The 23,176-nt window shown below is 33.4% G+C and overlaps 1 protein-coding gene across 1 annotated transcript; it reads left to right on the forward strand.

Moving 5' to 3' along the window:
• The first annotated feature begins 9,370 nt into the window (after window positions 1-9,370).
• On the forward strand, window positions 9,371-17,426 carry LOC143572822 (lipid phosphate phosphatase 2-like). The gene is made up of 6 exons (XM_077057875.1): window positions 9,371-9,397; window positions 15,013-15,246; window positions 15,350-15,437; window positions 16,266-16,375; window positions 16,472-16,838; window positions 16,930-17,426. Exons 1-6 carry the CDS (start codon window positions 9,371-9,373, stop codon window positions 17,172-17,174), a joined length of 1,071 nt encoding a protein of 356 aa, XP_076913990.1. The 3' UTR covers window positions 17,175-17,426.
• The last annotated feature ends 5,750 nt before the right edge of the window (window positions 17,427-23,176 follow it).

Consider the following 23,176-nt stretch of genomic DNA (forward strand, 5'->3'; position numbering starts at 1 on the left):
TAATAAACGACGATATATATATATATATATATATATATATATATATATATATATATATATATATATATATATATATATAGGATTAGTATCATTCGAGAACTCTTAATAACTAACGTTTTTTATAAAAAATTTTGTACGTTAATATTATTTAAGTGTAGTTTTATCACTTTTGACATCTATATTTACGATTACAATTATGAAAATTAGTTTTTTTACGCATATCTATGTTTTTTTTTACACATACGTAAATTTTTATCACATAAATTTTACACATGTGTAACTTGTGATTTATATATATAATTAAAATTTTTTTTATAAATATAATAAAGCAAGTCTCAAATAATGTTAATATATAAAAAAAGTTAAAAAAATATTTGGTTTTTAAGAGTTCCTAAAAGTTCTTAACTTTTTTTAAGTTCTCAAATGAAACTAACCATATATATATATATATATATATATGTTCATTCATGTGGTTTGATTTCAAGTTTATTTATTAATATATATTCCGATAACATACCTCGTGTTGATTTCAAGTTGTAGAAATTTACTGATCGTTCGTTTCATGTTTGTAACCGTGAGTCATTGTTTCAGTTTGCTAAGGTTTATATGTAAAGTTCGAGTTGACGACTTTTATATGCAAAACTTGAGTTGAAGGACTTTTATGTTCAAATTCAACAAGTGAAAGGACTTTTATATACAAAAGTCGAGTTGAAAGACTTTTATGAGCAAAACCAGAAAATATGTTGGGTTTTTTATGGTATTTGTCGTTTATTATATACAAGACATGAGAATTTGGAGGTTGTCTCTAACACACAACTTTATTAAAATCCCACAGTTTTATGATGAAAAAAATATCCCCAATAGTAACTGATTACTTTTGAAATTTTTTTTCTTTGTTTCCAGGTCATAGGTGTGCCATCTTTCACTTTAGTTGTTTCTAAAAGTTGATTGGGAATACAATGGACCGATGACATGAATTTATTATTTGAGAAAAAAAAAATCTATGACATTTCATTTTTTTATTCTTGAAATTAAAAAATTAAACTAAAGTGCCATTTTGGTTCATTTAATTTATAATTAGTCATTTTTATTTATTAAATAGTCTTTCTAAAAATCTTTTAAGCAGTGTTTTAAAAACCGGTTTAAACCGGCCGGTTGAACCGGTTGAACCGGATTTCGCACAACATGCCGGTATTTTGAGCCCGGTATTTTTGGCCGGTTTGCTAGAACATCGTACCGGCGGTTTTTTCTAAAATACCGGGTTTTACCTGCAAACCGGTTTTATGTCCAAGAAATTTTTGATATTTGCGGCCCATATTTTATCAAAATTAATTTTAACCCAACAATTAATATTCAAACGTGTAAACTTTAGGACTGTGTTTTTAAAATTGAGTGCTTTTGTATTATTTTTTTAATATGGATTAACTTTTGGATTATTTTTTGTTATGAAATCATTTACTTTTGGGTTATTTTTGAAGTTAAAGTTGTATTTATAGGAAATTATAAGGTAAACTGCTTAACCGGTTGAACCTCCTTGTATAACCCGGTTCAACCGGTTATACTATTTTTTAGCCATATCCGGTATGATTAAAAAACCGGTTTTTAAAACATTGCTTTTGAGTGTAAAAACAGTCTTATTTTATTCGTGAAATTTAAAAAGTAAGACTGGAATAGAATTAGAATTTTCAATTTTCAATCAATTAATTTGTTTTTAACTAAAAATCCATGACATCAAGTCATTATCTTCCACATCAGCTTGTCAAAATAATGTGAAAAATGGCATAACATATTTGGCCTGATAACCTAGAATTTTTCCCAAATATTACAAGACTGACAATCAATGAAAATCAAAATTATATTATCTACTCGGTTCAGGTCCACTAATATTTTCACGTTTTATAATACGCTTTCTTCTTTACAGGTTGAGAGTTTGAGTCTCACTGTTTACATTTGTACAATATTATTACGGGTTAATTTCACTAAAGTTAAAAAAAAGTGGTATTATCTCGAAACTTGATTAATTATACTTTTATAAAAAAAACTGAAATTTCATAAAAATGAGTATAAAATCGACTATAAAAACCTGTATTGAATTCACACACTATATATATATAAGATTCACATATAATTCCCAAACACTACATTCGGCTTCAACCAGCCAAAATAAGTTACATTTTATATCATATACTATACACAAATCCTTGGTCAACCAAGAAACAGTCAATAACTTTTTCATTTTTACCAATTATCCCTATAAACAACCACAAATGCATACCACAAACCATACTAAAACACATAAATAAACAAAACCCATTTCACCATTTGGTATTTGCTCCAAAAACATTTCAAGAAGCTCACCAATCATGGCTGTTGACCAGTTCTCACTTGTTGACCAGTAGCTAATGGTGTTGGATAGTACATAGACTGAGTTGGTTGATGAATCCCAGAATATCCAACATGTTGGGGCTGGTTTTGATTCATAGATGGAATCCTAACAAGCCGGGGACCACCTGAATTTGTTGTGTAAACAGTTAAATCTGTTTTTGTGGGGGCCACAGACCGCGTGTCAGCTTGACTAGGTTGTGGTTGTTGCAATGGGTAGTTGTAGCCTTGTGGTGGTTGTGTGGTTGGGATATAATACATGAAATTGTGTTGGTTTGTTGGCACGTGGTGGTGGTAGTAAGATGTCACTGGGACCGCCATAGGCGGGTGCTGGTGGTGGATGTATTGCGGTGGTGGGATATATTGCGGTTGTTGGTGGTGGAATTGGTGTCGTGGTGATTCGACTTGTGTTGTTTGTGTTGACGTTAAATAAGCTGAATTTGGATTTTGAGTGTTTTGATCAGGGGTGTCATTTTGGTCCGAAGCACGATTGTTGTGATTAGAAGATTGGATTTGAGAAACGGTTGATGATTGATCGGTTATAGTGAGATCACTGCAATTAATTTCAATAGCGAACACAATTTAGTGAAATTATTAGAAAACTTAGTTATTATTCTTCAAAGTTTCCCATATGCAAAAGTGTTGATTTTTTAGTTCATGATGTTTTCTAGGTAGTTCATTTGTTAAATGAGTAGGCTAAAATACTAACTTTTTGATTTTTTTAATGTTTTTTTGAGTAATTTATATAACACATAAACAAACTTAACTAGCGAAGTCCCACTTGTAGGGAAAGATCTCCGAAGGGTGAGAAGATATCGAACTATACCTCCGTCTCAAATAATAGAGGCGTAACTCAATTCAATTAAGATAAAATTTGAATTTTCTCTAATAACTATTAACATCTAACCTTTTCAGTAAACCCAAATACCTAATTTTGATATTTTTTTTAGAAATTCCAATATCAATTTTATTAAAAACCTTCCTTAAATATAATGTAATACTTTATTTTGAAATAACTAGTATTATTACTATTTTTCCTTTTGGGAATCCACCATATTGGTCATTTTTACCAATTAGTTTGATTAAAAAATATAAAATTTTCTTTTATATAATTATTATTCGACTTTTCTAATTTATTTGATAAATCGTTTTAGCCGACCAGAAGCTTTCACCGTGATATTTTCACATGACAGATTTCTATCTGCTACAACAAATTTCCATCTGGCGCAACAAATTTTCATATGACACATGAGTACATGACTATGAATATGTTGCCCTTATCAAACTTTAGATGATAGGAAAATTTTAAAAGTGAAATCTATTATATCAAACTGACTTTCCCTATTATTTTATAAATAATAATTGATATGAATTTATGATGTACCTTAAAAGTGAATCCACTAAACTTAAATCAAATCCACCATATTGTTGTTGATGCTGCTTTAAATACTCCTTCTGTAACCCCTGATCCTTTTTCTCGTCAAACGATAAAAATGTATCAGACTGTTCCTTGACTACCGTCGCAGAACTCATAGGAGCCTGCGACGGGTTCGACGATGCTGACCCAAACGACGACGTCGTTTCCAGCATCGCTGAATCTGGTATTGACCGAACATCCTGACCGGAATTATTTTTTTTCTCCGGTAACAAGATCTCATCATCCAAATCCAACAAACACTTAACCGACGACGAATCCAAAAATCCACACCTGGTTCCATTCAGCGCGTTGAGAAACCACTCCTCCGATTTACTAGGATTGTCCACAAACAATCCTTCATCCGAAACCAAATCCGAATCTGAATTATTCGGATTTGGTTTCGGGAAAATAAACAGACGAATGCGCAAGGCTGAGGCTGAGGCTGAACTCAGCCTCTCGCATTCGTCTATCATGTTTTCCATATCTTCATCCGTGGAAACGGATATCAATGAGTCCAGCTCCTCATAAGGGAGCTGGTACTTAAGTGCAAACTGCACTGATGACGTGGATGATGATGTGTACGATCTTTTAATAACGGTGTTTGAAAGGCGGGTGGTGAGGTCTTTTAGAGTGGTGTGGCGGTCCACTGTCAGCATGCGAGTCTCTCCGCCTACGTAGCGGAGAGACTTGTCGTGCAGACGAGGGAGGATGTGTCCGCCGGTGCTGACCATTAACCGGAAGGTGGTGGTCCGGTGATGAGGGGAGTGCATGGTTGTTATGGTGGTGGAGAGTGGAGAGGATTGGGTGGTGGATGGCTTTATATGGCTTTATTGAATTGAAAATGAGTAGTCATTGCCACGTCATTTTGTTATCTTTGGTTAATTATCTATTTAACTTTCACTTGGCACTTTGAAGTTTGTTGTGGCTTGAGTGATATCAGTGCATAGAAATGAGATCGGTACCGGTATTAAAAATCATAAATTTTTTTACTGGTATTGATTATGGCTGGTCATAAGGTGTGGCTGGGTGGTCGACAGTTACAGGCTCGTCATCTCGTTAGGCCTGATTTTTTTTTTAATTATATCTATTTTTTTAAAAACAATATGTATATTTAGTGTTTAAATTCAATTACAAACCACTAGCTTGGTCTAGTGGCAAATGAATATTACTCCTAATCAAAACGTTATGAGTTCTAGTCTCATCTGAGAGATGTTTAATCCTATTTTTATATAAAAGTTTTTAACACAACCTAAATTATAACCAAGTAGGCCCATATCAAAATTAAATTCTACTTATTCAGTATCGGTACCAAGTGATACAAGTTTCGAATATGCTCATCCCTATTAATACATGCGTTGTGTAATTGAGGTGGGGTGGTGTTCCCACTCCATATTTGCGGCGCAGCTTGTTGCCTGTTCACCTGCCACTTTATTGTAATCGTTTTGATTTTAATGATAAATTTACTATAAAAAAAAATTTGAAAATTCATCCTTTATCATGAAATTCTTTTATGAATGCCTTTATTTCTTTTTTGTTCTTACTAGATATCTGGTAGTGAAGGCGCTCGGGAAGGCTTTTGTTCGATACTAAGGGGGTCGGGAAAGGGGGGGGGGGTTACCATTTGTTCTTCGTACCTTTTCAATATGAAAAAGAAATGAAACTAAAAAGATCATTTTATTGTCAAGCTGAGAAAGGGGCGCGCGTGAATACAGGCATTGGGTATAATGTCTGTTAAAGAGAAGCACCCCTTGATATTGGGATAGCCATATGGTAATCAATAACAAATAACTGATTAGGATACTGGATATTTGACTTTACAAGTGGCCCTCAACCAATCATCCATTATTTTTATAATTATTTAAAAAAAGATTGAGAAAAATGGTTTTAAGGTATTTGAAATGAGTGATGCATATGATTAAAGTGTTTAAGATGGTTTATAATGTAAATGACATGGCAAGATTGATGGAACATACGGTACTTGAAATGAGCACCACTCCCACCAAAATATGAATTTTATTTTTATTTCTTTAACAGATTCTAAAAGAATCCATACTCGCATCCCTAAGCCGATGGATACGTAGGTGGCAAGCGAAGGATGGGGCTATACCCACAGAGGCGTATTGTTAACTATAATGTCGTGTAATAAATGTATGTTACATTTTTATGATACGTAATTATACGAACACATATAACTCTTGACTAAAGTACATATATTTGTATTTTGATTACGTTGTTCGCTTCGTATTGAAAATCAAATTCTTATGGAACTGATGTGAATATATATATATTTTGTTAATCCCATAGTAAATAATTATTTTGAAAAAAAATAGGTGAATACAATTTCGATAATACTAAATGATTATCAACTATAGTGTCGTGTAATAATTATATGTCGTGTAATAATTATATGTTACATTATTAAGATGTGTAATTATACGAACACATATAATGCTCGTCGAAAATCCATATGTTGCGTTCTATTTATTTCGTTCGCTTCACATTCAAAATCAATTTCTTATGGAATTGGCATGTGTGTGTATATATATATAGTTTTTTCCATTGTAAATAATTATTTTGAAAAACAGTGAATGCAATTTTGATAGCACCAAAATAAATTATAAAAACATACTATTTTGCATAAAATAAAAGATTACCTACATTGTGAACACAATGCCATGCCTCCTTGATACCCAATTGGAACATGGGAAAGATGTATCGGATCCCATGCCACTCACTAAATCCCAATTGGTTGTTTACAAGGAGATATAAAGTGGTGGGTGGGCCCCCGCTACCCCTTTAAGGAACATGTTGTGACTTAACCTAGGTTACTCCCAATCAAATACAACCATGAAACTTGATAATAATACTTTGTAAAGTGCATGCAACTTACCTGCCCCTCGTAACGTCACAGACTATGTTCATTTCACTAAGTTGGTTTTATTTATTACTAATTTTATTTACCGTGAATGCGTATGCTAAGAAGGACTCTCTCGTCTATGTCTTTTGGTCTAGTGATATCAGGTGTTTATCTTTACTAAAATTATACTGATCAGAGTGGGTTAACTTCTTTGAAGACCTAAAACGAAACAAGAATTCGAGATCTTTTTCGAATTTTAATGTAATAAAGCAAAACAACTAACTAGGAATATGTGTATCTTTTCAAATAACTTAAAGTACAAGTATGTTTACGAGTTGAGCCAGGGTGTTCAAGCTCGAGCTCACAATTAAACGAGGCAGCTTAGCTAGGTTTGAGCTCGATTTTCAAGTTAAACGAGCTTAAGATCAAGCCAACGAGCTGAGCCATGACCCTAGCCGAGCTTGGGTCGAGTTTGGCTTGATTACAAAATTGAGTCAACTCAGCTCAGGTTGTTTCAAATCAAGTATTTTTAGCTAGTTTTATTCGAGTTTTTCTTGAGCGAGCTACGAATCGCGAGATTTTTGAACAATCCTAAATTTTAGTATGTCTTTTGTCTAATTTGTATCATTTAATATGTTTTTGGTCTAAATTGTAAGTCTTATTCAAACGGAGACCTAAAATCCTAACTTGATCTTACTCCTCTAGAGATGGCCTAATGCTGATTCAAGTCAAAAAAAAAAAAAAAAAAAATAAATAAATAAAAGAAGAGAAAAAAAAAGATGGATAATAGTTAGTTTTAAGATTAGATTTTAGAGGGATATGTGAGTAAGTGACCCGTTCAAAAAGAAAAAAAAACAGAAAGAAAATGCTACATGGACTCAAAAATAAGGTGGCGTTTGGTACGCAGGAATGACAGTAGGAATGGAATGATTCATTACGTAGGAATGAAAAAGGTGGTGTTTGGTTGCTCAATAGAATGGAATCATCCATTACACATGAAATCCCATTCTATCAAATTCATTCTTTCCCACCCCCTTCCTTTTTTTTCATTTCATTCCTCCTTCACCCTACTTTCTCAACAACACCACCACCTAACACCCACCACTACCATTGGCACCACCACCAACTCCGCCGACACCACCATCGCCGCCACCACCACCGCCACCGCCACTACCATTTTCGTCGCCGGAGCTACCACCGTCGCCATTGTAGGTTTTTTTTTGGCTAAAAAGTATTTTGAGATTGAAGTGTTTTTATTATTTCTATTTCATTTCTACAATTCTTTTAGATACCAAACAATAAAAATTAATAAACGATTTCATTCTTATAGGTTAACCAAACAAGAAAAATGAATGGTAATGATCCATTTCATTCCTTTGTCCATTCCATTCCTTCTCCCATTCCATTACCCCTTCATCCCATTACCTCCAACCAAACATATCCTAAGTTCTGTTAAATAACTGTTTTGATAAACTTTACTTTTCAATTTTTCATTTATGTTTTAATAGACATTACAAACTTTTAAGTCATATTGATTGTGAAACTTTGCATTTATACGTCTTTATTGGCTCATCTCTTAAAAATGACATGACCTAAGTAACTTTACTAAGTTTAGTTTCTGAAAGTACCAAAAATACAATTTTTGTGTACTTAAAAGGTTCTAACTTGAGACGAAGGAGTTAAGATTTAAATAATGAGAAATAGCACTGGCTTCATACTATAGTAGTGAAAACGGTCTTCTGTTCAGGTGTTATATGCGCTCGTTGTATCTCACGTATCGTTAACTTTTCTTCATCTTCATCTTCATCTTCATCTTCATCACAACAAACAACCACACCCTTAAAAAATAACCCCCAAGCTAGGTTCGGCCATTCTCAATAATTATAGCTAACAAATAACAGACACTGGACAATTCGTTAGATTTGTTTATAAACTTAGAAAGTTAGAATATGGAGGTAAAGTTTCCAACCGCATTTCTTTTACTTGTTAGGCTTGTATAATGGGTATCAATGAAGAATACGCCAAAGCCAAATGGGCATATAACGTCAAGAAAACCAATCTAGACGAGCACCAAGAAAGAGTGAGCCTTCTTGGGTGCTAACTTGGTAATGACACGAGGGCCGGTGCGGGGTTACATTTTTTCCAACCAGTCAAAATAATCCATCTCATATATTTATCAAAAGAATATTAAAAAATAATTATGATTTTAGTTAAATAATCACGTTTTTTTTATGAAAAAATTAGTGAGAGCCCCATATGTTACGTGGCGGTACGTTTTCACTTTTTAGTTAGTTAAACAACTATACATTGTCTTAGTATGAAAACATGATGTAGTTGTGCCACATTATGACGTCATTGACAAAATTTTCTTACCTTCTTGATTTTTAATTTTATAAAAAGAAGTTTTTGCAAGATGTATTATAAATATTTGATTATGAGTAAATTTTCTTGTTACATTATGCGTATGATAGAAAGTTATACATTTTGATATCGGAAAGAATAAACAAAATTATATTATTAATTTGTGTATCTAACATGATAAAATGTGAATAGAAACAAATGCTCTATATTTATAAATTTAAAATAAGTTTTTAGATCAGGTTAAAAACAACATCAACTTATTTTGTGAGGCCGAGTGATTTATTGGTTCTCTGCCGATACCTGTGACTTCTGATGTACAAGCACACCAATTGTGTCCTAAATCGCAGCGCAAGATGGCGATTGCAATTGCAATCCAAAAGGTAATATATACTTGGTTGTGGACTTGACCCCTTCGTTTGAGATAGTTAATTTGAAAGTGAACTCGTCCATAAATCAGCATTACAATATGCTACAATACATGGTCTTTTGTACCAAGTATTTTAGGACCCATGGATTGATTATAGATTTATTTTTGGTACCTCAAGTGGAATCCTGGATTGCTCTCAACAAGTCATTCTTAACTAATCATTCTTAACTCTAGAGTTTTCCTCACACATGTTTAATGCACCTAATACACTTTGATGATATTCGAGAAGAGTCATTTGTTATGGCCTAATACATCTCATGTATACAAAATATAGATCCATCATCCTTGATGATATTTGGGCCAACATCTTGAACACAATAACATATGAGTGACTCTAATACATTCTACATGTAACACTCGTTTCTCATACCAACCAATATTGTTTATATATTACCTTATGAAAACCTCACATTTTGTTTTTTTATGGTTGAGTAAAAACTCAAACACATCTTTGAAGTAAAACTCTATGAAAATTTTAAGATTTTCCACGTACAATGAATATATATTTTTTTGATATTATTTATTAATTCTTTTACAACCCCATAGAACATGGGCCATGTAGGTTGTTTATTACGAAAGTTGTGCATTCACCTTTTATGATGCAACTTTGTTTCCCATTTCCACCACAATTAAACATTCTTTTAGCAAATTGAAATTTCATCAATTAAAAGTTTAATATAAAAATCAAATAAATGCATATCATTTTGTGCTACAAATATATCATATTGAACATTTTTTTCTCTTAAACGTCAAACACAAACCCCTAAAATCTACCTATTGCTCACGTTGGGGTATTTGAACCTGCATTAATTTGTTGAGGATAAACACCAAATATCACTAGACCAGAAGGCTGTAGGTCGTATTGAACAAATATTATTATTAGATTCTTTTTATGAAAAAGTATATAATAACAGGCGCTAACATTAATTATTTATTTTAGGTAAAGTTTAAACTAGAGTTGTAAAAAAACCGGCCCCGGAACCAGTTAACCGGAAACCGAAGCGGTTCATATCTAAAACCGGTTTTAGTCAAACCGGTTCCTAACCGAACCGAACTACTGGTTCGTATAACAGTTTGGCCCTTTCACAACCGGTTTTAAAACCATAATTTTTTTTTTGCCTAAAACCTGTTTAAACCAGTTCTAAATAGAAACAAACCAGTTTGGATCAGTTTGACAAGTTCTATGCTGAAACCAGTTTCAAAACTGAACCGGTTTGGGTCAAACCGGTTTTGACCATGCAAAACCCAAACCGGTTTGATTTGGGTAAAAAAACTGTTTGCACACCTCTAGTTTAAACTTTAAAGTGGGAATTACAAAATGGGCTTGATCGAGATATAAATGGGTTAACTAGTTTGGCAACCCGAACACTAGCTCTGTGATATATGGGCCAAGAAAATGGGAGTATTGGGCTACAGCCCACAGTTGACCAAGAAAATAGATTAAATGTCTTGTTATACTTTAATTAATAATAACTATTTTATATATTTAAACAATTACCTTTATTTAATATTCTTTTTGAACGGCTTTAGAACTTTTATCAAACATCAAACAAAACTAAACAAAACTGATACAAGGAGTACCAACTAATCACATTAGTCGAGCCCGAGCTTGCGCTCGGCTTATTTCGAGCTCTTTTTCTAAAGCGCTTAGCTCGTCGGTTGTTTTTTTCTAGCTAAGGCTATGCTATACTCGACTCGTTAGTTATTAATTAATTAATTTATATACGTTTTTAATTATTTTTTATTTTTTATATATTTTCAGGAAAAAATTTAAATGAGCCTAAGCTCGGATCGAGCTCGTTTAGTACCTTTAAACGAGCCAAAGCTCGTCCAGAATTCTATTGCGTAATGCAAAACCAATACATAGAAGGCTAAAATAGGAAAACTTTGAAAAACAAACATAGGTCGTTAAGCCTAAATAAACTTCTTATATAAAGCTCGATTCTGGGCTCAATAACTTAACGAGCTTTATTAGAGACTCGGGCTCGGGTCAAGCTCAAAAAACTTTGGCTCGTTTCAAGATTTATATAAAATCCGAGCTCAAGTAACTTAAAAGCGACTCGGCTCGTTTGCAACCTAGCCATTACTACATACAAAGGAAAAAAAATTGAGAACCATGATTTTACATGTAAAAAACCTATTTCACATATAAAATATTAATTTTTTATAGTTTTTTTTTCCTTTAAAGCTTTTATATGAAAACACATGTAGAGGAGGTGCTTAAAGAAATAAGCTTTCTAGAAATGCAAGAAATTAATTAAAAGCAAAGAAAAGAGGTTTTGCTTTTCCAGAAATTTATAAAGAAGCTTTCTAGATATTTGAAAAGGAAGCCATTCAAAAAAAAAAAAAACGAATTTGAAAAGGAAAGTAACCTTTTAATTAGTGATACGTGTATTGAAACCTATCCCTTGTTCACATATATATATTTGAAATTTGAAATTTACATAATATATTCATTATTTTCCTTGAAGCACACACTACCAATTGCTTCAATTAAGGTTCTTGTATTTTGTTTGTTTGCCAAAATCTAGTCACATTTTAGCATATCTTACATTAATTATAGTAATTTAATTATTGTTTTACAGTAATCAAGTCACAATCTATATAATTGTAAAGTTAACTATGAGCTACTTTATTCACTTTAATTATTGTTTCACATCGTCGTTTTACTTGTGAACGAATGCGAAATAGCAAGTTGCTTAGTTAAAGTGAATAAATTAACTCATAACTAATTTGTTTATCTTAAATATTTAGAAGGCAGGCGCTATACAAACACTAAACCCTTATAATTAGACACCAAATCCCTATGCGACTCTAATAAACAGGTCGTATAGATGATAGAGTGGCCGAAAACATTGATCAGTAATGCATACTACTTGTATAAGTATACATGAGCCGTATAAAGCTATACAAGTCATATATCTTTATTATTTTTATGTCATATAATTGACAAAATTCATAACTTATAATTGGACTTCCTAATAAATTCTAAAAAAATACCTTATTTTTTTTTGTTATCTTTTATATGATAACCAAACTACATCCTCCACGAGACAAGAATCTCGGATAACACGCAAAACAAGGTGTCTGTACTGTTCACATAGGCCTATACAGATTTTATAGAACCGAGGCTTTATACTTGACATCAGAGCCTATACACCTCGTATAGGCCTTGACATAGACTGGTGTCCGAATCTAACATCCCTTTAGAAAAACATAAGTATACTAAACTACTAACTTTCAAAACACAAAGTACCAAACCTGACAAAACACATATAGTCAAGAGTCTCCAACAGTCTTTCCAATAATAAACTTCTAGGAACAGTTGAAGATTCCAACTCCATAGTCCATACCGTGTGCTTTTGTTTGTTGACCATTTCTCCTATTATTATTATTATTATTATTATTATTATTATTATTATTATTATTATTATTCACCAGATGATCCTATAAACACAACCATTCATATTATTATCATTATTATTAATATCTACACAGCATCATTCTCTTCTGTCAATCATACATTCAATACTTGTTCAACTTCTGAGTTGACATTTGCCTAGATTACATCGAACCCATCAATCTTATTATTGTTGTGTTGTTTACTTAATCATGCCTTAGAATCTATCTTTTTTAAAGAATATGTTTCAGGTCAGTAAAGGCTTTCTCTTTTACAACAACCTTTTACTGATGATTGATTATATATTATTCCATTAGGAATATCTCATAGAATTTCAATTAGGTTAAATATGCAAATCAAGTCTAACCAATTTTTTAGTGAGTTTTTGTCATTATAAAGTTTATAATAAATAATATTGGATCCATTCGCCTTCGCCTTTTGGTAGTTTTATAAAATTAAATCCTATTAGGACGGTTTCACAAAATATAATGAAATTAAAATTGATGCATCAAGAAAGAAACGGAGGATAAGATGTGGGGTATGAATTTGCAATATACGTAGTTAAATTTTAAAAAAAATTTAAAAACATTAATCATATTAAAATTTAAAAATATTAAATAAAAAATAAAATCCATATCGCCACTCAGCATCAAGTTGAAAAAAAAAACGATAAAAAGATCTCCTATGTGAAACAAAAAAGAAAAAGGATAAAAAAAAACATGTTAAAACCTTTAATTTAATAAAATATACGACGAGTAGTTTATTAGTAGTTAACTCGTCGAGACTAGTTTAACCTTACAATCTACTCGTCACGACTAAAGGACTTATGAATTACTCGTGGGCGTTGATTACGAGGCATGGAACTTATTTAGTCGTGACGAGTGAATGATTAGTGAACCTGCTCGTTACGGTTAGTTTAAGGGCATGTGGCAAGTTTTAATTGGTTATACAAACTACTCATCACGACTAGTTTATAACACCTATTTCTGGAATTTCTTGCAAATGACACCTAAAACTTGAAATTTGTTTTCATAAACGCTTATTTTCGGAACTTTCCCTTTATTTAGATATGTTTATCATAGTTATGACTTATGAGAACTCAATAGTTTTGTTATAAGTTGCCAAATCGGTTGACTAGGGAGTTGGGAGTGCACGGCCATTGGTAAATTGAAAGAAGTTAATTTTCGGGAAATTTTATGTATGTCCAGTATTGTGGAAAGAAGTTAATTTTCGGGAAATTTTATATATGTCAAATATCATAAGTTTGCTAATATTATAGACATGGTAGTCATTTAATTATCTTCTTCCAAGGTATCTTCGAGGAAAACTACGAAAATCGGTGAAAAATAGCTAAAATCCGACTTGACTGAGTTTGACCGACTGGCTCTGAGTTTGACCTATTCCGAGTAACGTTGGCCGAGTTGAAGAAACTCGCAGGCATCGGCATCCTACCGAGGACCAAGTACTTGGTGGCCTAGACCGATTTTTACAACACTGATATTAATAATTAAAAACTTTGATTGTAGTTATTGGATAGTATATATTAGTGTGGGGTTTGGGGGGGGGGTGTGATAACTCCCATTCGTATATCATGCTACGTATATGTAATGCAATATATGCAAGGTCGCAAAAACCTCTAGGTGGCCGACTGGGGAGTTGGGAGTACTTAAGTACTCGGACTTTGTAAATATAAAAAAGCTAATTTTTGGATATCATATATTTGTCAAAATAAGCAAAATTCACGTCAAAAAGGTACTCTAGCTGACTCGGCGACTTTTGAATGACTTTTAGAAAATCCTAGCCCGCCTTGCCCGACTTTGACCGCCTCCGACTAATCCAGGCCGACTTGAAGAAAGTCTCCAAGGTCGGGCTCCAAGGACTGACTAGTCGGCCTTGGAATCCGACGTTTACAACACTGAATATATGTACACATATATGTGGCACTAATATCATACGTATAGTATGATATACCGCATATATGCAGTATGAAAATTTTTTGGTTTTCTCAAGAAGAATGAGTTTTCTCATGATTCTGCCCGTTTATTAGTAACCGGTAATGGCCTATTGCAGATATGTTTATTGTAGACTTTTATGAAGTCTGATCTAGTAACTTTATTGCAAAATATAAATATATTTGTATATATGATATATTTGTATGCATATTTTAGAATGGTCAGGATAGCAGAGTTAGAGAAGTTGATCTTGGGGCCTTTTACATAAAATCTCATGGAATTAAATTAGCAAAAACTCACAAGCATGATTGGCTTATACTCGCACTGCTCGCAGTCATAGAAATCGGTTTGAATATTATCCACCCGTTTTATCGGTTTGTGGGCGAGGATATGATGACAGATCTTAAATATCCGATGAAGGATAACACTGTTCCAGTATGGTCTGTTCCTGTGAGTTCTTCGATATCTGTATTTTTACTATAAAATTTTAATTAGTTTTATGTTTATGTTTTTAATACTAAACTTGCATTTGGTATTTTTTTTTTTTGGACAGATTTACGCTGTATTGCTGCCTATTGTTGTTTTCAGCGTCTTCTATTATAGGAGGAGAGATGTTCATGATCTGCACCATGCAATTTTAGGTATTGTGAAGGTGTTTGCGTGTAAGCTTGGCAAAGCGGGTGGTCAGGCCGGGCTGGATAACTGGTCAAACGGGTTAGGATCGAAATGGGCTGTTGTAAAGAAAGTATCAGTTTTGTTCGGTCAAACAGGCAAATTTTTAAAAAAGTATCAATTTGGTTCATGTCAAACGGTTTGGGTCAAAACAGGCCATGTAAAAATATTATCATTTTTGGTTTCGTCAAAATGGTCAGTTATAAAGAAAGTATCAATTTGGTTCGGGTCAAAATGGTCCGTTATAAAAAAGGTATAAATTTGGTTCGACTTAAAGTGTCAAACGGGTCGCTTTCAAAAAGTATCAATTTGGTTTCGGTCAAAAAGGGCCTTTTTTTTTAAAGAAAGTATCAATTTGGTTCAAACGGGCTGTTTTTTTAAAAAATGCATCAATTTGGTTTGGGTCAAAAAGGGCCGTTTGAAAAGAAAATACCCATTTGGTTCATGCCTAAACAGACCATTTTTATAAAAAAAACGTATCAATTTGGTTCGAGTCAAACGGGCAGCTTAAAGAAAATATCAATTTGGTTTCAGTCAAAATGGACCATTTTAAAAACAGTTTCAATCTGGTTTGGGTCTAAATGGGCCTGACCAAAATGAGTTTATGCCAAAACAGACTGCTTCAAAAAAGTGTCTATATGGTTCGGGTCAAAACAGATTTTGACCAAAATGATATCGGGTTGAAACAAGTCGTTCTATGAGGGCGTTTGGTTGTCTATTTCGGAAGTGATTATATGACTATTTGATTCCTAAATAATCAGATATATAAAAACCATAACATGTTAATGTTTCCGCAGGTCTCTTGTTTTCTGTCCTTATAACCGGGGTCATTACAGACGCCATAAAAGACGCAGTCGGAAGACCACGGCCCGATTTCTTCTGGCGTTGCTTTCCAGACGGAATAGATGTACATAACTTTTTTCCTAACTTATACTAAAATAAAAATAAAAATATTATTTTTGAAAAATTAACCTTAATATCATATTCTTAACATATATTACAGAACTATGACAAATGGGGTAATGTCATATGTCACGGTAAAGACAAGGATATAAGAGAAGGCCATAAAAGTTTCCCAAGTGGTCACACTTCATGTAAGAAAAAATTTAATATCATTTTAATGTTACCGATAGACGTGACAAAATGTGCGCGAACCTTTAATAATCGTATGATTCTTGCAAGGTCTTTTGCTGGTCTCGGATTTTTGGCATTATATATGGCGGGAAAAATAAAAGTATTTGATCGTCGTGGGCATGTAGCAAAACTATGCATTTTATTTCTTCCTCTGCTTATGGCCTCTCTCGTTGCAGTTTCACTTTTGGATGATTATTGGCACCACTGGCAAGACGTGTTCGCGGGCGGTATTTTAGGTTCGTTTAAAATAATTAAAATTGTTTAAACAATTAATTTTTTGACTCGATATTAATTTTTTTTTTTTTTAATTTTTTTTGTGTATTTCAGGTTTGGTTGTTGCTACAATGTGTTATCTGCAGTTTTTTCCAGCTCCATATCACTCGGAAGGGTGGGGTCCCTACGCATATTTCCGAGCTTTAGAAGAAACGAATTCCCGTTCGGTGGACGGGGTCCGTCTGCAAGCTGTGGAGATTCAGGGCTTAAGTCACCAGTCGAGGCGAAATGGCAGCCAAACGTTTAGACAGGTGTCGCTCTCTGACTCGCTGCGAGATGTTGAGGCGGGAAAAATGTGACATTTGCATGATCTTTTGTTTATATTATTAGGTATTTTGATCATATTATTTTGTTCATAAAGTTGCCTATTCCTGTATAGATTTTGTCTAATCTTTGTAGCTGAGGGAAGACTTAAGGCATTGCATCATGTTCTTTATGGCGGACTTTTGTTATTAGAATGTGTGGAAGTGGTTGTTACGAAAACTAACTAATTTTAAGTAGAGAATTGTGGTAACTAGATACGCGCTTATTTTGTGGTGCCACTTGGATGGTCGACTCGTGTATGGGTAAGTTAGAATCTAGAGAACGAATGAAGAAATGGGTTAAAAGTTACAAAAATTATCCATTACAAATTTTCTTATAAGATAAAGGAAAGGAAAAACTGAAGAGGAAAATCAGTCATTTCATTAACTCAGTCATCAGATGAATCACACATGTTTTTCGATTTGTTTTAAAACGACTATATATATATATATATATATGAGTGTCGCCTACGTAATGTACGATAAGCCATTATTGTACAATAACCCACCTCTATATCTATATATATGTATTTCTTTATACACATGTACAATTCTGATTTCATGTCGTACTATTTTATACGTAATTTGCAGATATCTCATATTCATTCAGTAACAGTGTTTTTCTGAACATTTTTTTATGACATAGAATAGCACCCCGAATTTTATAAATTTAAAAGCTTAGTACAAAACCAATAAAGAAACTTAATACTTGGCACATAAAATAGCACCCCTAGGGTTTTTTTTAATACCCGGAAATAGGGTATTAAAAACACCGGTTTTAGAAAAAAGATTCTATTCCCGACCTGAACCCGGTGCATGGGGTATGGTTTTTAGAGACAATACACGTACTCGAACCTGACCCAGGCATTGCCAATACCCGATTTTCTAATACCCGGTTCCATACCCGGACCGGGCATTAGAAAAACCCGATTTATGCACCTCTACTAATATGGTCCAAATGTATAGGTCCATAATCCATTGGTAACTAAGACCCAACATAACCCAAAACAGTACAACCCCCCCACCATCTATCCTTTTCAAGCCCAAAATAACTCATTCAAGTAGCCCATCGCATGCTAATACTTTCATAACCGTATTGGGCTTTGTTGGACTCAATCAACCACCATCCTCACAATGCCAACAATTATATCGAGCCCAATTGTCATAAATGTACCAAAATTCACTCATGTAGTCAGAAAATTCTTTTTGGTCAACTCTGACCAAAGATCAACGATGACCACCAGAAACTTATAACTGACTAAAAAGTGAAATTTTGCAAAATAATCAACGATCAAATAAGAATCCAGTTTGCCACAATTTTCAACTTTGAATAGAACATTTACAATTTTTTGATTAATTTTTAGATGGACAAGAATGCTCTCGTGTTGGTCATTCCACAACGATCATTGTGGAATCACAACGATGATGATGTGGACTCATCCGCTCCTCAAGAACCTAACCCTAAACAAACCTCACCGTTGTGGAACAGGTTTGCCATGCTCATCTGTTTGGTTCGTCTGGATTCACAAGCCAAGGTCCCAACTCCCTCTCTCTCACTCCCACACACACATATATTTTTTAATGGGGTTTGTGGAGGTTCATTATCGTAGAAGAAAACACAGGGTTTTTGAATGATGTTGTCATTAAGTTAAATGGAATGTATCTAACACTCACATCAGATGTGTTGGTGGAATGTATCCACCAATCAAATGTATGATGGCCAATTAAACTCTCACTGATCAAGGCACACTACAAAAATATTGGCCTAAGGCAACCTTTATTTCATAAAAAAAGCCGCAGTTGTATTAGACCTAACGTAACTTTTTTGTTAGATAGCGCAACTGTTTCTTCCAAATGCAAAAGGTTGCATTTGGAAGAAACAGTTGCGCTATCTAACAAAAAAGTTACGCTAGATTTAATGCAACTTCACCTAATGCAGTTTTTTTTTTTGTGAAATAAAGGTTGACCTAGGCCATTTTTTTTTGTAGTGGCATTACCGAATAACACTTCATATCTACGCTGAAAGCTCACTTGGTATAATACCCTACTCTTGATCATAATCATTTTGATGAGATAATGAATATTTAAATGAATAAAGGTCCGGATGACATATCTAGCATATGGCTGAGCACAGATCCGGATAAATTTCAAGACTAATTTCACAATCATTTGGATGAGCCTACAAACATTTGTATGGACAATGGTCCGGATGACATATCTAGCGTATAACCTGGCATAGTCTGAATGAATTTTAACATTAAATCCATAATCATTCGGATGAGCACATAAATATTTAAATCAGCAAAATTTTGCATGACAAGCCTAACATACAACTGAATATTGACCTGAATAATCCTCAAGGCCAAATCCATGCAACAAGCAATTATCTCATTTAATTAGTCACTAAGATAAATTCTCTCTGTTCCATCACCCATGTAACATTTGCTATGTTTCGAACTCGAAAACCCGACCGGTTTAAAACTTTGGGTTTCATTTTTTAGATGTTTTATGTTAGTTTACATTTAAAAATTATTAATTTATGATTTTAACCAAGTTACAAACTATATTTCATGTATTTTGGTGTGTAATATCGTATTCTAGCAAGTCAAAGGACTGGTTTTGTCAAAAAAAAAAAAAAAGTTTGCATGAATCCCCGCCGGCCGCGCCGCACGGTGGACCCATTTGCACACTCATTTTTCGTTTTTGGTTCATTTCATGTCGGTTTTGCTTAATTTGGTAACCCGATTTCGTGTTTAATCTTGGTAGAACAATTGGAATATGCCTTGACATCATGCTAAAACATATTCCCTTGATTCCTTGGAGTAAGGAACAAGAATTAAGTTATTTTTTTAAAACTTGATGTTTTGACCAATCTAGTTATTATACAATTAATTCACCCATTTATAATGATTTCTTCCCCTCCTAGCTCACTTGATCCTTTATAAACGACCCCTAACTCCTCATAATCGTTTACCCCATCTCACTTTACCTCCAATTCGTGTTTTTTTTTGTGCTCAATTGCTCTTGATAGTTAACTTTTCATAAGCCTCAAGTTTGACTTCTCCGATTCTATTCATTCCATCCACTTTCCGCGTAAGTGTTGAACATGAAAGATGTTCATTTTGGTTTTTTAAACAAAAGCCCTCAAATCAATTTCAGGCTATTTAATAACTCAATTTTGTTTTGGCTCGTTAGGGTTAATAAAGTAATTAAAATTGGGGATTTTGGATTACACCACTTTCTGATTAAAATTAGCTTGCTCTAGAAGATTTTTGGCTTTGTTTTCACATTTTACATGTGACAGACCATAACCCGAACCAAAATTCAATGTTTGGATTCTAATCGGTCTCAGCTTGCTTAAATATTGTTTTTATCATAACTTGAGAACCGTATGTTGCTAAATGCTCGTTTTTAATTCTATTATTTTCTGTGAGTATTGTAGGTTTATTTTATTAAGTTGACCCAGCTCGCTTATTTCACATCCTCGTCTTATTTAACTCGCCTATCTCTCTAAGATGAGTAATCACACTCTCCGTTTTCTATTTTTGTTTTGAGGACTTTATGCATACACAAAACCCAAGTTTGTTTATACACTCAATTAAATTATCAAACTTAATTCCATTATTTGCATATTGTGATATTGCTTGATTAGTTGTTAAATGCTCTACTTGATTGTGTGTTTACAGTTAGTTTTTATGTATGGTTGGTATCTCATCCTCATAGTACTTAATATGATCACACGCTGTCTTAGTAGACATAGATTATGCTCGATAGTACTTAATATGATCACACGCTGGTATAGCAATGTGTAGGTCCCCGGGACAAGTGTGAGAATAGTACAAGTGTAGATGCGATAGGGTGTAATATAAACATGCAATCGTGTATGTAGCAAAGCGATAGTGAATTTAACTTGTTTACAACTTTAACTGTGTCTTTGTTTGAATTCATTACTCTCACATTAGTCTTATCATTACAAATAACTTGGAGTTAAAATTGTAAGTCCTCTAGATGGATCTCATAACTTGACTCGGATCAATCCGTGTTGTTGGCTAGCGGAAATCACCAACGACACTTGGATCTCAGATCTTAGTTTGTTAAAGTAAAAGAGAGAAAAAGATGAAGTTAGAGAGAAAACTTTATTTCCAAAAAGTGTGTTTCTTGAGTTGTTGGGGTTAAAGGTTGTGGAGAAATGGGTAAGCGACCCTTTTATAGGGTCCCCATTTCTCTAATACTTACAAAATAAACGTACCGAGTACGTACTACACCGACTAAAAGCAAACTAAAACGACATACACAATCCTAAAAACAATATAGAATATTGGCCCTACAATCTCCCTCTAGGATTGAGTATGTCGAGGAACCTTCATCAAGTTCTTTGCTTCTTCTTTATTTCTTGAACTTAGTACTTGTCTTGATCCAGGATCTTGAACGAGATTGGGTCTTGAACAATTCTATATTTTCCAGTCTTGTAGACTTGAACTTCAATATTATTTTCTGGGAAGGATCGGCAACAACAAATTTTAGAAACATCAGATGTGGGAGGCTCGGCATCTAATTTTCTTTTGTTGACTTTCTTGAGCCGACTGGTTTCATTCCTTGTCTTCAGACACAATCAGTTCATCTTTAGGTTCAACCACCAACTTTCACGTTCTCGTTTTCTTTTAAGCGCTTCAACATCTGCAACTCCAAGCAGACTTGATCTTGATCTACCTGTCCATGTACATCTACACAAAACTTAGAACGAAATTCGTTCTTAGACCCTCTCGAGGGTCAAAGAAGAATTCGTTTACAGACCGACCCTCCCAATTTCAGTCCCTCACTTGTAAATGATTTGTTTAAGTCCCAGATTTCCAACGAACTTTGCATGAACGACCTTGACAACTAAACACATGATTTTGAATAAAACAAGGTTTAATAAATTATGTACGAACACAATAAAAACTTAAAATCTTTTTGGCATTTTCATATATTTTAAAATAGCGAAAATATATACATAATATTTTGAAGTTGAAACTAAAAAAAAATAAAAATTAGATAGGAGTAAAGATCAAATTAATATTATATATCAACAATATTTACTTAAAAGTTACTAAATTATTTTTGTGAGAAAGATCACAACATGGAATCACATTATCTGTTAATGTTGTAGATCACACTTCTATTTGGACATTATTATGCCAAGAACCCAAAGTCGATTGTAGATATAATTTGTCCACTTTAAACTTAACAAGTATTTGGATGTCAATGTGATATGTTAAGGCATGTATTAGGCACAATGCTTGTGTGGTCCCCAATCTGACATGTTACGGACTCCATCATACCTTGGGCTTAATTTGCTTTCACATGTCACCTCAACTTGACTTAAACCTTTCTTATTTGATCACAATACACTTATTAACACTTTGAAACTTTATTTTGTACACTTGACTCGATCTAGAAAGATTAAAATAAAGCAGAATTTCAGGGCCTTAACAATCAGGTCGGATAATACCATATTATCACGCAGAGAAAGTCCAAGGCTTGAACAAAAGAAAGAAAATAAAACAAAGCAGAAGATTCAAGGTCTTAACAATCAGATCTGGTATGACTACAAATACAGAAAGTCCAAGGCTTGAATCAAAATAAAAGAAGAAATAAATCAGAAGTTAAAATCCCTAGGACTGACTTTTCTTAACTCTTTTTCTTGATTTTTCTTTTTCTTTTATGACTCATTTTGTTTTTTTTTTCTTTTATTTTCTTGACACTTTTCTTGACTCAATAAAAGTTAAGAATTGACACTTATTTTCATAAGACAACTGTGATAAGGTAAAGAGAGGCTTGGTATGACATGTTTAATTACATGTGAACCTTCATTGATATGACTTCAACGGAATCATGCAACCGCTTCATAAACGTATAACCACTAGTATAGGCAAATATTGAAGTTTATATCACATGACATTTACTCATTTGTCAAGCCTATCTACACATCAAGCAATGATATTGTTGGCTTTTGATAT

Source organism: Bidens hawaiensis, unplaced genomic scaffold (assembly GCF_021521415.1).
Source record: "Bidens hawaiensis isolate Kalapana, Puna unplaced genomic scaffold, B.hawaiensis_p1.1 tig00001382_1, whole genome shotgun sequence".
Classification (NCBI taxonomy): domain Eukaryota; kingdom Viridiplantae; phylum Streptophyta; class Magnoliopsida; order Asterales; family Asteraceae; genus Bidens; species Bidens hawaiensis.